General features: G+C 47.8%; 2 protein-coding genes across 3 annotated transcripts in view; one reads left to right on the plus strand and one right to left on the minus strand.

Moving 5' to 3' along the window:
• Positions 1 to 2,921: 2,921 nt before the first annotated feature.
• morn4 (MORN repeat containing 4) lies at positions 2,922 to 8,140 on the minus strand. The gene is made up of 5 exons (XM_062463089.1): positions 7,956 to 8,140; positions 7,390 to 7,470; positions 5,541 to 5,655; positions 5,257 to 5,366; positions 2,922 to 5,109 (listed from the first exon to the last, which is right to left on the minus strand). Exons 2-5 carry the CDS (start codon positions 7,454 to 7,456, stop codon positions 4,961 to 4,963), a joined length of 441 nt encoding a protein of 146 aa, XP_062319073.1. The 5' UTR covers positions 7,457 to 7,470; positions 7,956 to 8,140; the 3' UTR covers positions 2,922 to 4,960.
• A 472-nt stretch (positions 8,141 to 8,612) lies between these two features.
• Positions 8,613 to 13,036, plus strand: part of wu:fc17b08 (ligand-dependent corepressor) — a 29,798-nt gene continuing 25,374 nt past the window's right edge. For both annotated transcript variants that reach the window (XM_062463090.1, XM_062463091.1), the window contains exon 1: positions 8,613 to 8,751. In XM_062463090.1, the coding sequence (XP_062319074.1) occupies positions 8,655 to 8,751 (97 nt within the window). In that variant the 5' untranslated portion in view covers positions 8,613 to 8,654. The remainder of the gene's footprint in view (positions 8,752 to 13,036) is intronic.

Raw genomic sequence — 13,036 nt, forward strand, 5'->3', positions numbered from 1 at the left:
TCTCTCTCTCTCTCTCTCTCTCTCTCTCTCTCTCTCTCTCTCTCTCTCTCCATGCCACTCTCGTCAGTTCTCTCTCACTTTCTCTCTCTCTCATTTCCCTCTCTTCAGTTCTCTCTCTCTCTCTCTCTCTCTCCATTTCCCTCTCTGAATCGGTCCTCCTTCACTCTTTTCCCTTTCTGACACTGCCCTCCCTTCTCCTCCTTGTCAATCCAGCACGCCATTAGGATTTCTTACCGAACCCTCCAACTGGACCACCCCCTCTCCTCTCTCACTCTGTTATAAATCACTCACTTATACTTACTGCAAATCACTCACTTAGACTTACTGGGAAACACTCACTCAGGGCCTAACTGCTGCCTGGCTGCCTGTCCACACTTCCGATCCACTAAAGACGTCGGCATATGGTAGGATGGTACCATCAGAGGGATGTTGGTGCTTTCATGCTCTCTAACAAATTCAACATCTTTCTAGGACATGGCAGGCTAATGCCGGGAGATTAGAGGTTTCCTCTCCACAGGCCGTCCACAGTCAGAGGGCTTCAGTGATCTGGCTTTAGATTCACAAATATCCCCCAATTCCTCAACCCGTACAGATGTCACAGCTTTTAGCCCTTTAAACATTAATTTAGCATTAAAGCACATACACACACACTCAGACACACACACACCAACAACAACAAATGGATTTACATGTCAGAGAGCTTTATGGACTGAAATGGGACAGTTGGGACAGTGAAAACCCAAACAGGTAGGTCTTGTTAGACTCTCAGACAAGCGCATACACCACATCCACTGAGGCCAGTGTTGGAGGCTTCATTTGTTGTTCTGCATCCAAATGTATAAATAGCCTACATAACTGCACGGCTGTACAGAGGATAGCAGTTAAATCCAGAACACACAGTAGCCTAACTGTACTGGGTGGTGTTGAGTAAACACCCTTCCTCGGTGTGGCCCTGGGCGGAGCGGGCCTAGCATGGCTGCTTAGTCCACAGCTGAAGCCCAGGATCACAGAGAAAATTCTGGAAACATATTTTCCTGATGTCATCAGGGGCCTGGACGTGCCTGAGGGGACACTGATCGCTCACTCTCGGGAGGCTGAAAGGAGCGATACTGATACATCAGCTGACCAGCTCACTCACTCATGTGGTGTGTGTGTGTGTGTGTGTGTGTAGGCTACTGTATGTGTGTGTATGTATGTAGTGAATGCAAATTCCTGTGTGTGTCTGTGTGTAGGGTACAAAAATAAACATTGATAATAAATAAATTGAATACGAATACCAAAAATATAAAGGCATTTTACATTTTTATATGCAAGAGGAGGATATATGAAAAAACTAAATGCAGCATTGAAGGTATCATTTTGCATATAATCTGTTACTGTAAATAACTAGAGGGGGAATGAAAGAGTGATTTGAACTATTTGTCTATCTTCTACCCAAACCTGTTCTACCTGTTTATATCGGAACCTGCTCTCTCCTAACACGTTTTTATGTAAAACACTTGTCTTCCCTGCTTCCCTCTACTGTAGCGGGAGCCCAGCTAATTGTTTCATGTTGTATCCTTCCTTGTTCCCTTCCTGTGACAAAGTGATTTCCCGTATGTAGAAATTATTATTATAATACTGTAAGCAGGGTTCGAATTACGGGGGGGCTTGGGGGAGTTTGACCCCCTATTTAAGACTTGGACCCCCCAAAAGAGGTAAAACCAACAGGTCGGGGGGGTCGAAACATTTATATATTGTTCTTACCTGTAATCGTAAATATTACTTTATGCCCTGGAGAAGAAGTTGACCCCCCGATTTTCATTGTATAATTCGCACTCTGACTGTAAGTAATTACATATAAACACCACGTTAAGAACCAAATTATTGCAAACCAAGAAACAAGATTATGCCTCAATTCGATGGGGAACTAACTGAATTTAGTCTATCCATCTCCCTGTTGCCATGGCATCTATTCCCATGTATGTATTGTATGAGAGTCTGTAAAGAGTCCTGAAAGTACAGTACTTGAGAAGACAACCAAAGGTTGACATTAAAGTAAGGTAAAGTAGCCAGACCTTGATGGTCCTAAGATATGAACATGTCTGTGTCTGGACAAAGCATCACACACATGAAGGTTATGTGTATTTACAGCTTTATAGGAACATTCTTTTCTTCCAGTCCTTTCTATGATTGGCCATCAAAACTGAATCTTTCCCTTGACAGAGACATACAGAATATGAATGATTTCCTTTGAAAAAATGCTGGGTGTTTTTCCCCGACATTCAAGGGCGTGCAACATAATTTAATTAGGAAGAGAACTCATTGGGTGGGTGGATAATTTGCGGCACACTAAGTTTTCAAGAAAACACTCAAACAAAACAGTTGCCATAGCAATTATGTTTTTTCTACTCAGTTTGAGGTGAAAGTCCAAGGCAGCGCACCTTGAAGCAGATCGATGATCCACCTTTGGAGACCTCTGTGAAGGAGCGGTATGACTTGCACGTTAGACAACTTTGGAGGAACAAAGATTGCCCGCATTCCCCGATTCATAACACCAAACCTAGGCCCATATCACGCAAAAGACAACATTTGTTTTAATACAGCCATCCACCCAGACACATATTCCCTGGTTCCTTAGCAGAAATATCAACAGCCATTTCTACGGCCTGGAATGTATTCAACCAAGGTTTTTTTCCCTTACTTTTATTGTAAACATTCCAAAATCTGGGTGGGGGCGGGGGGGGGGGGGCATGTAAATGAAGGGGCCTAGGCCACCCCAGGCCCCCTCATAGGCTATGCCCCTGAATTCAACACATATTATTCTGACCTGCACTCTATTCATCTCGGTGTGTGCTTGGCTGCAGCTTGGATGACTCTGCCCCCTCCTACCCATGACTTATCTGAATGACAGTCAAAGACAGGATGTTTGAAAGGCAGGATGTTTATTGTCAACGTTTCTGCATTTAAAGAAGAAGAAAAAAGATGACAGCGCCAGAGGGTCCCCAGACGGTCGATGTGTCTTCAGCCCCTTTGACTAACCCCCTGGGGACCAGCCTCTCCTTGGGAATACCTGCTCTATGTGCTGTCTCACACAAAGGAATCGCACATCTTACACCGTAATGATGGACAGATGGTGGAGAAAACCCTATCAATGCTTATTCTTTGAGAACATCATAGAGATCCATATATATATATATATATATACACTATGTATGTTGTCTTACTATTTTTGAGCGCTTCCTTCACATGAAATCAATCAACAGTCTTTGGTTAAGGCTATACTAAGGCATCTCTCAAAAAATCCACTGTTTCAAAAATCATTTGGTGAGATAGTACTAAATAGGTTGAACAGAACATGGTACTAAAGCACTTTCAAACAAACCACATTCAAGTTCTGATTACAGAATATTACAACCATCAAACAAGCTAATCCAAAACCGAGATACAACACTGAAATTTGTACTTTGTTTAAAGTCTAAGAAAATACTTAAAAACCACAGATCCATCCAAACTACTATACAAATTACTTACCCATTCACCATCTTGCAACCACAAAATGATACTGGTTTAATAAATGTTCATCATGCAAGTACATACAGTACACACACGCACAATTCAAGGAGTCAACTCAACAAATCCCCTTTGTTCTCTGCAAAAGAGTCAAAGAGTCAAACATGACAGAATCCCAGAATCATACAGCAGCATATCGCTCTAATGTGGATGCAACTCCAGACATGGTATTGTGTACTGTATTTCTGAGTGGGTGTAGAGGGGTTCAGCCACAGTAGGTCTCCGCTCCTGCAGGTACAAGATCTCCTCAGTTTGACAGAGGTCTTCAAACATAGCTGCACACCTCTGTATGATTGAAGACAGATCACCTATCCCTCCATCTGCCCTGCTCCCCCCCCGCCTCCCCCCTCCCGCCTGCACCCTAGCCTCGGGGCACACCAGGGGGAAGGAGGAGGGCAGATAGAGGGGGATGAGAGGAGGTGGACAGGGAGAGGAGCAGGAGAGGAAAGGATGAAGAAGGTAGAGTGTTATATGACATGATAAGAGCAAGGAGGCGAGAGGGGGGAGAGGAGTGGGGTGAGGAGAGGAGGAGGAGGAGGAGGGGAAGATTAGAAGGGAGGGAAGGAGGATTTGGAGCCTCGATAAATGAAGAGGATCCTTTCTAGACCATCATCCCACTCATTTAAGGCATATGTGAAAACTAGGCCCCTCAAATCCTTTGTTCCTCACTGGAGTCTGCTGGTCTCTCCCTCCTCAACAGTAATGACATTCACCACCTCTACTCCAAAGGAAACTGGTCTGCTGGTCTCTCTCTGCTCAGTTAAAACAGTAATGACAAACACCAACCTCTACTCCACAGCAAACTGCTCTGCTGTTCACAGTAGAAAGTGGATTAATGAACTGAACCTCACTGGCAAAAAAACATTTAGTCAAACAAGGAGACTGCTTCTTTCACACAGGCAGCAGCCTGTCAGGAATATGGCGAAGACATGTCACAACAACAGAGACTGTCACCCACAACATAGCACCTTGAAGCTGATAAAGAAGCTGCTAATAGACTGGGAAAATTAGTATAACTTAATATGCTTGATTTTTGTCCTAGTCAGCTCTGTTGCCAGTGGTGGCTGTGCTGTCATGCTTCAGAAGTGGTATTCGGTGTTTCGTTGCAGACTGTGTTGTTGAATAAGCCCAACAAAGAGTCATTTTACTGGAAGCTGCTAGAAGCACCAAGGCAGCGAGGAGGGAGGAGTGTGTGTGTGACTTTGTGTGTGTATGTTTGTGTGCGTGACTTTGTGGATGTGTGACTATGTGTGTAAGTGTGTGTGTATCATAAAAGGTGGTGATGATGAATAACCCTGTTGCCAGTCCCTGAGTGCCCATTGAAGGGAACGATGACTGCTTCCTGGTTTCACTCTAACAGTTAACTTAAATCAAGCGCACCTCAAGTGCCCTGCTGAGCCCTGCAGGGTCACAGAGCCAGACTGCGGGCAGCGGAGGCTGAGGCCTGGGCCTGCTGCACCACCCCTGGGCACTTCTCCCTCTTCTGCAGCTTGTGGTTCTCAAACACACCTTCGTTCCTGGGTGCTCCGTGAGTGCCGTCCGGGAAGGTCAGCAATCCTGGACACACACATACACACACACATACACACACACACACACATACACACTACACATCATTGAGGGCATGGATAACCACAGCAGTGAAACTGCACTGGCAGATTGATCTGTGACGATGCTGGTGGTGATGATGGTGACTCCACTGACCGTGACCCTCCACGCGCCCGCTGCTGAACTCTCCTTCGTATTTCATCCCGTCGCCGCGACAGTAGACTCCCACGCCGTGGAACTTGCCCTGGGTGAACTCCCCCTCATACCTGCAGGACGTCATATGAGTCGGCTCCAAACTAGCACATTTAAACGTGAAGTAGAGTACTAGACATCTAATGCATCAAACACGCATGTTTCTCACACACACACACACACACACACTGAAACACACCTCTCTCTTTCTTTTTTCTCACACTTTCTCTCACACAAACAAACGGCACCTGGATCCGTCTTGGAAAAGCAGCATCCCCGAACCGTGGAACAGTCCGTTTTCAAACTGGCCTTTGAAGCAGGTCCCATCAGAGAACTTGAGCTGGCCCGTACCATGTCGACGACCTTGTGGGGACCGTGAAGACGTCAATTACAGGATTTATGTTGAAATGCAAGTGTCAATCAGACACTTCATGTGTCGCTAATAGCTCGTGGCTTAACAGCTGTCAGGTAGCAGGCTGGTGCAGTGTGGTTGGTTTTGTGCAGTAGCACAGTACATTTGATGGTTGAATGTGGATGGGCCCTGGTAAACCGGTGTCTTTCCACAGTGTCTCAGGCCTTAAAAGCCAGTCTGCTCCCACAAGGCTTTCAACAACCCCCCCCCCCCTCCCTCCCTCGTCAGAGGAAAGGTTTACTGAATTAGGAGCTCCCATCTGCCCACTGCAGGACTTAGGTCTAATCTCACACAGCGAGCTTTTTTAGCCTGGATTTTCCACCTCGGAATCTCACTGATGGGGAGGAGAAATGAGAGGAATGTATGGTCCTGCATATGTGCTCCCTCTGAACCCTGAAGGGGAGATTCGATTCATCATAGGCATTTATTTTGTTGTTGTTCTGTGTTCTTGTCACAGGAGTCTTCTTGAACACACAGCACAGGAGACAGAGGGGGTGTAGGTGTGTGTATAATGCAGAGGAAACAGCCTTTAAAGTGACCTCCATCAAATACCTCTGGAGATTACTATGCACCCAAATACTCTCTTCTGAATATTTAAATATCCAAACCCCTTAAAGCATTCTACCTGATATTGGTTTTCTCAACACAGGTTGATTCAGACTCCCTAAAAGAGTCTAAATCAAATGTCTAATCCTGGAACACAGAGAGTGACCCAAAAGGTCAGTCTGGATGTGTTGGGTCATGGGTTCCAAAGGGTAGCTAATTGGGATTTGGCTAAATAGTCTTGACTTCAGTGTTAATCAATTGTAATACTGTGTGTGCATGAGTGTGCCACTAATACTAATATGTGAGTGTCTGCAGTATGTATTCTAGTATGTGTGTCTGTAGGCGTGTGTGTGTGTGAGTGTCTGTAAGCGCGCGTGTGTGTGTGTGTGTTTGCACATTATTGTCACTCAAGCTTCCTGACAGCTGCTGAAACCTGAATTGCCTGCATTTGATAAATACATTTAATTAACTAAACTGAAATTTAAATAACAAGCTGTTTTTTCCTGATAATTTTCTCGTGTCTCTATAATTAAAAAGTAACACCTTTTCTTGCATAAATGCCTATACGTCTTGACACTGTCTGGTCTTGCTGCACATTATTAACTAGTTCAGGATTAGAAGCAAAGGGAGGGGTTTTCGGCCATCTTCATCTCTGTTCATTCAGCCCAGCTTATCTCTAATGTCTGAGAGCACAGACACGCACACTAGCCAGTTACTGTGAAATTACTGTCTTAAGGTCAAAGCTGTGAGCGATGAGGCTAAGACTATCTAGGATGCTTCCCAACATCTGATAGACTGTAGCAATGTACTGTACCGGGGTTTCATCATCATTAACCAAGTTATGCCAATACAGAGAGGACCCTAAGGTGTAGGCTTAGGGACAGACAGGGACATGTCCTTATCAATGTCAAGAGACCATTAAAACGGCCACACCAATAATGAGTGGCAAAGCAGGGGTAATATTAGCATATAGGGTGATACGACTTTTGTCCCCACCAATGTACAGACCAAACCTCTGCTGTTGCTTTGGTCCCATCATTTAGTGAAGGATACATTTCAGTCAAGCTAAATGTTAAATGTGAAAGTGTTGGATTGTGACTGTATTGGTGTTGAAAAGCATCAAGACTGAAGACTCTTGCCTTCTCTCCACTCCCCGCTGTACTCTTCTCCACTTGCGTAGGTGAAGGTTCCCTTGGTCAGAGTCATGTTGTGGGGCAGCCCTGCTCACGGATGCACGCAGACACACACACACACACACACACACATGCACACACACACAACAAAAAAAACGAGAAATACATCATTATCAATAACCTTCCAGAAAATCCTGGGAGAAAGTGGTTTACCCACGGACTCAGTTACCCAAGCCCACACTGGGAAGTAAGAGAATGACATAAGTAATTCAAGCCATGCAGGTGCAGTCACAAGGATGGCGTAGCTTAATACATTATTTGGGCTAACTCATATATTATTTGTTCAATTAAAATACTAATATTCCAAGATTACGCGCTATTCTGACAAGTGACAATCTCAAACCTGAATTACATTTGTCATTTTCGACTGTTGCCAAAAGTCTCAGTGATAACATGTCGCCGGCATATCGCTTTTCGGGCTTGCATGCAATAGCACACAGTAACACTTAGTCTTAGGGTATAGGCTACAGCTGAAACAAACACTTACTACCCAAGCGGCTTGAAGCGTTTACCTGTGTACTATGTTTGTTGTGTCTGGGGCATGGACTCCTTTACAGTAGCCGGGCAGGTACAGTTATGAGATCTCCCGACAACAGATAGCTACGTTTTCGCTTGCATTTTCACACCTTCTCTGCTGTGTGTACTGTGTTCAGTGCACTAGCATCAGTGCCCCGAGTCCCGACCGTCGAGCCGTTTCATTGCATGGTTGTGGCTGCCGCTCATTTGAACCGGGATCTGATTGGCTTGGTGTATTACAGCAGACTATGGAGTCAGTGGCAGGAACAGTAGAGGAAAGGTAAAACATGTTTATAGATGTACTGTACCCTGCTGTGTCGGCTAATACATGGTAATAATAAACGATCCGATGCACATGATCAGTTGATCGATTCGGTCATTCTAATGCAAGTCGCATGATTATTTTAAATGAACTTTTCCTGTTTTTTTCTAATGTACTTTTTCACCATGCAGGTGTGGTGATGGGGAATGGTCAACAAGTTGCGCCATAAAAACCATATCAAATCACAGACCATAATTAACAGTAAGGGGGGGGGGAATTCAACGACTGTAGCACAATTTCTACTAGATTCTCCGATTATATTTGACGAACTGAAAGCTGTACTTGGCTGCTAAAGCGGCGCGCGCCCGTTGCAATTGTAGCGCGCATCCCCCTCTCCTCTAACGTGCGCGCTCTCGGAAGAGATCGGTAGAAAATGGCGAGTTTGTGCAAGAGGCAGCAATGCACTATCGAGAGGCGCGGCTTTCGGCAGGAACTTGACTCGTGGCGCCACAAACTCATCCACTGTGTAGGTAAGGTTGCTCTGTAAAGCACGCCGAAACTGTGCGGTAGGTTTTTAAATGCCGCTCCACCGGTAAATGTGCGTAAAACGGGCTGTTGTAAAATTCTGGCCCCGTCCGTGAGGGGCAACACGGAGCGACTTTTTGTCCTCAACTGTTTCCTCCCTGGAACTGACACGGCTGCCTGTGTGTTGCTGTTATAAAATGTTCGTGTTTATATTCTTAAATGTTTGATTTGTATGCTTGTTTGTAATGCAGTTGTCGTTAAGGAAACGACGTGGGCTATTTTTTTTAAGAGAGAGTGCCAACCGTATGCACGATTAAAGCCTCTCCACCAACAGCGAATTGCCGAGCCGCGCGTTCCCGTGAAATTTTACAGTATTTTGGTTGGGGGAGGGCGATGCTCGTGGTTGTTCAGGGGGGTCAACAAGCTTTGCTCAAACAATCTGTCGGGTGCGCGCATTGCTGCAATGAGGAAGTAGGGCTAGACGCCAGGCTCAGAGGAATGTTCTTGTTTTGTGTAAATTAAATAGGATTAAGTTCCTCTCTTATATCCTACGTCGTTGCAGTGGGCAGGTAGGCTGGCTTGCATCCCTCTAGGTTATCCTCGTCTGGTGTGGCTGGATAAGTCCAAGAACATGGAATGTGTCCAAGGCTTTTTTTATATTGGAATGGCTTTAACCTTTCTACTTTCATTGACTGTATAATCTTGTCAGTTGTACTTGTTTCTATTGCACGAGTGTTTGTGTTATTACACTCCATGGATACATTCACCATCATTTTAGCATTAACACAAACTTACTGCAAATGTGTTTGGTGAACCTTTTGTGTGTGAACTTTCTGTCAGCCAGTCAGTGTTCCTCGTCTTTGAACCCACAAATGTACGTTTCACATTTAAGTTATTTTCATTTAGCAGATGCTTTTATCCAAGCGACATACAGAAAGTCTACAGCATATAGTAAGTACAGCAGATAATGTACTGTGAAGCAGATAGGGCTGCTATGTGAACCCGGTCTACTAGCCTGCAGTGAAGTCCAGAGTGATTCTGTTCAGCCACAACAACAAGGCTAGGCTTTTGTTTTGCTTTTTTCTTTTTTTCCGGGTGGACAGATTGTGCTGCACGCCACCGTCAACCACCCTGTAGAATTAGAATTGGACATTTTGTCCTCCTCATCTTTGTGTGTGAGAGAGAGAGGAGATCGATTGTCCTGTGGAGAACAGCAGAAACTATTGTGTTTCCGTGTGTCCGTCTATCCTGTATGCTAACTGAGTCCCCCACTCTCTACTCCGTGGGTTCATGGGTCTTCGTGTGCCTTTTTGGACTCGTTTGACATTCTTAAACCAGTTTGGAATTATGTGTGTGGAGCCAAGGGACTTGTGTCCTGTGTAGGATGGCAACCCTAAACCCTCCTGGTGGCAGCTAGCCTAGTCGTAGGCTGAGGTAGCCTGGCCCGCTGCCTGTGTACGGTCTGTTTGGTGGTGTTTTTAGAATGGTCCAGTGGGATTCTCAAAACAGACAGTGTTACTGGTGGCTGGGGGGGAGCGGATAGTAGCAGTGTTACTGGTGGCTGGGGGGGGGGGGGAGCGAATAGTAGCTGTGTTACTGGTGGCTGGGGGGGGGGGGGGAGCGAATAGTAGCAGTGTTACTGGTGGCTGGGGGGGAGTGGATAGTAGCAGTGTTACTGGTGGCTGGGGGGGAGTGGATAGTAGCAGTGTTACTGGTGGCTGGGGGGGGGGGGGGCGAATAGTAGCAGTGTTACTGGTGGCTGGGGGGGAGTGGATAGTAGCAGTGTTACTGGTGGCTGGGGGGGAGTGGATAGTAGCAGTGTTACTGGTGGCTGGGGGGGGGGGCGAATAGTAGCTGTGTTACTGGTGGCTGGGGGGGGGGAGCGAATAGTTACTGGTGGCTGGGGGGGGGGGAGCGAATAGTAGCTGTGTTACTGGTGGCTGGGGGGGGGGGAGCGAATAGTAGCTGTGTTACTGGTGGCTGGGGGGGGGGAGCGAATAGTAGCAGTGTTACTGGTGGCTGGGGGGGGGGGAGCGAATAGTAGCAGTGTTACTGGTGGCTGGGGGGGAGTGGATAGTAGCAGTGTTACTGGTGGCTGGGGGGGGGGGGGGCGAATAGTAGCTGTGTTACTGGTGGCTGGGGGGGGGGAGCGAATAGTTACTGGTGGCTGGGGGGGGGGGGAGCGAATAGTAGCTGTGTTACTGGTGGCTGGGGGGGAGTGGGTAGTAGCAGTGTTACTGGTGGCTGGGGGGGAGTGGATAGTAGCAGTGTTACTGGTGGCTGGGGGGGAGTGGATAGTAGCAGTGTTACTGGTGGCTGGGGGGGAGTGGATAGTAGCAGTGTTACTGGTGGCTGGGGGGGGGGGGAGCGAATAGTAGCAGTGTTACTGGTGGCTGGGGGGGAGTGGATAGTAGCAGTGTTACTGGTGGCTGGGGGGGAGTGGATAGTAGCAGTGTTACTGGTGGCTGGGGGGGAGTGGATAGTAGCAGTGTTACTGGTGGCTGGGGGGGAGTGGATAGTAGCAGTGTTACTGGTGGCTGGGGGGGAGTGGATAGTAGCAGTGTTACTGGTGGCTGGGGGGGAGTGGATAGTAGCAGTGTTACTGGTGGCTGGGGGGGGGGGGGGGGCGAATAGTAGCTGTGTTACTGGTGGCTGGGGGGGAGTGGATAGTAGCAGTGTTACTGGTGGCTGGGGGTGAGTGGATAGTAGCAGTGTTACTGGTGGCTGGGGGGGAGTGGATAGTAGCAGTGTTACTGGTGGCTGGGGGGGAGTGGATAGTAGCAGTGTTACTGGTGGCTGGGGGGGAGTGGATAGTAGCAGTGTTACTGGTGGCTGGGGGGGGGGGAGCGAATAGTAGCAGTGTTACTGGTGGCTGGGGGGGAGTGGATAGTAGCAGTGTTACTGGTGGCTGGGGGGGAGTGGATAGTAGCAGTGTTACTGGTGGCTGGGGGGGAGTGGATAGTAGCAGTGTTACTGGTGGCTGGGGGGGAGTGGATAGTAGCATTGTTACTGGTGGCTGGGGGGGAGTGGATAGTAGCAGTGTTACTGGTGGCTGGGGGGGGGGGGGGGGGCGAATAGTAGCTGTGTTACTGGTGGCTGGGGGGGAGTGGATAGTAGCAGTGTTACTGGTGGCTGGGGGGGAGTGGATAGTAGCAGTGTTACTGGTGGCTGGGGGGGAGTGGATAGTAGCAGTGTTACTGGTGGCTGGGGGGGAGTGGATAGTAGCAGTGTTACTGGTGGCTGGGGGGGGGGGGGGGGCGAATAGTAGCTGTGTTACTGGTGGCTGGGGGGGAGTGGATAGTAGCAGTGTTACTGGTGGCTGGGGGGGAGTGGATAGTAGCAGTGTTACTGGTGGCTGGGGGGGAGTGGATAGTAGCAGTGTTACTGGTGGCTGGGGGTGAGTGGATAGTAGCAGTGTTACTGGTGGCTGGGGGTGAGTGGATAGTAGCAGTGTTACTGGTGGCTGGGCGGGAGTGGATAGTAGCAGTGTTACTGGTGGCTGGGGGGGAGTGGATAGTAGCAGTGTTACTGGTGGCTGGGGGGGAGTGGATAGTAGCAGTGTTACTGGTGGCTGGGGGGGAGTGGATAGTAGCAGTGTTACTGGTGGCTGGGGGGGAGTGGATAGTAGCAGTGTTACTGGTGGCTGGGGGGGAGTGGATAGTAGCAGTGTTACTGGTGGCTGGGGGGGAGTGGATAGTAGCAGTGTTACTGGTGGCTGGGGGGGAGTGGATAGTAGCCACCATGCGCCTGCCCTGTACATCACCATGCAGCCTGGCGATGGCTTGGTGCTGTAAATAGAAAATTCCCAAAACACCAGGAAGAGGTGTTTCTGTTTGGTTGTCTAACATATCCACCTTGTGTTCCACTAGCTCAAAGATGTTCTTTTAAAAAGCTTTCCATGGAATTGGCCCTTGGTGTGAGTGGATGAGTTAATGTTAATTGGAAAGCTTCCAGTGTTGCTGTTGTACTGCTGTGAGATCTCTCCCCCTGGCTGTCCACTTTCCCTGGGTGCTAGCCACCAGCCTCTAGCTAGCCTCCAGCCTCTAGCCGATACTCATAAGTATGAGTGCCCGGCTTGTACATGTCAATGAAGTCCTTTGTGCAGCTCGGGGCAGGGTCGGCACTGCTACATGTGAGCGTCATATGATGGTGAAAACCTGCGCTGCTTTTAAAGCGTGGAAAACCCCCCACGTCCAAAACCAGTTCATTTTCTTTGCTTCCCTCCACATACTTCGGCCCTAGAGCAGTGATTTGATGTAATTAGTATAATAATCTAATTGTTGTCTGTTA

The sequence above is a fragment of the Osmerus eperlanus genome, chromosome 6 (genome assembly GCF_963692335.1).
Source record: "Osmerus eperlanus chromosome 6, fOsmEpe2.1, whole genome shotgun sequence".
Classification (NCBI taxonomy): domain Eukaryota; kingdom Metazoa; phylum Chordata; class Actinopteri; order Osmeriformes; family Osmeridae; genus Osmerus; species Osmerus eperlanus.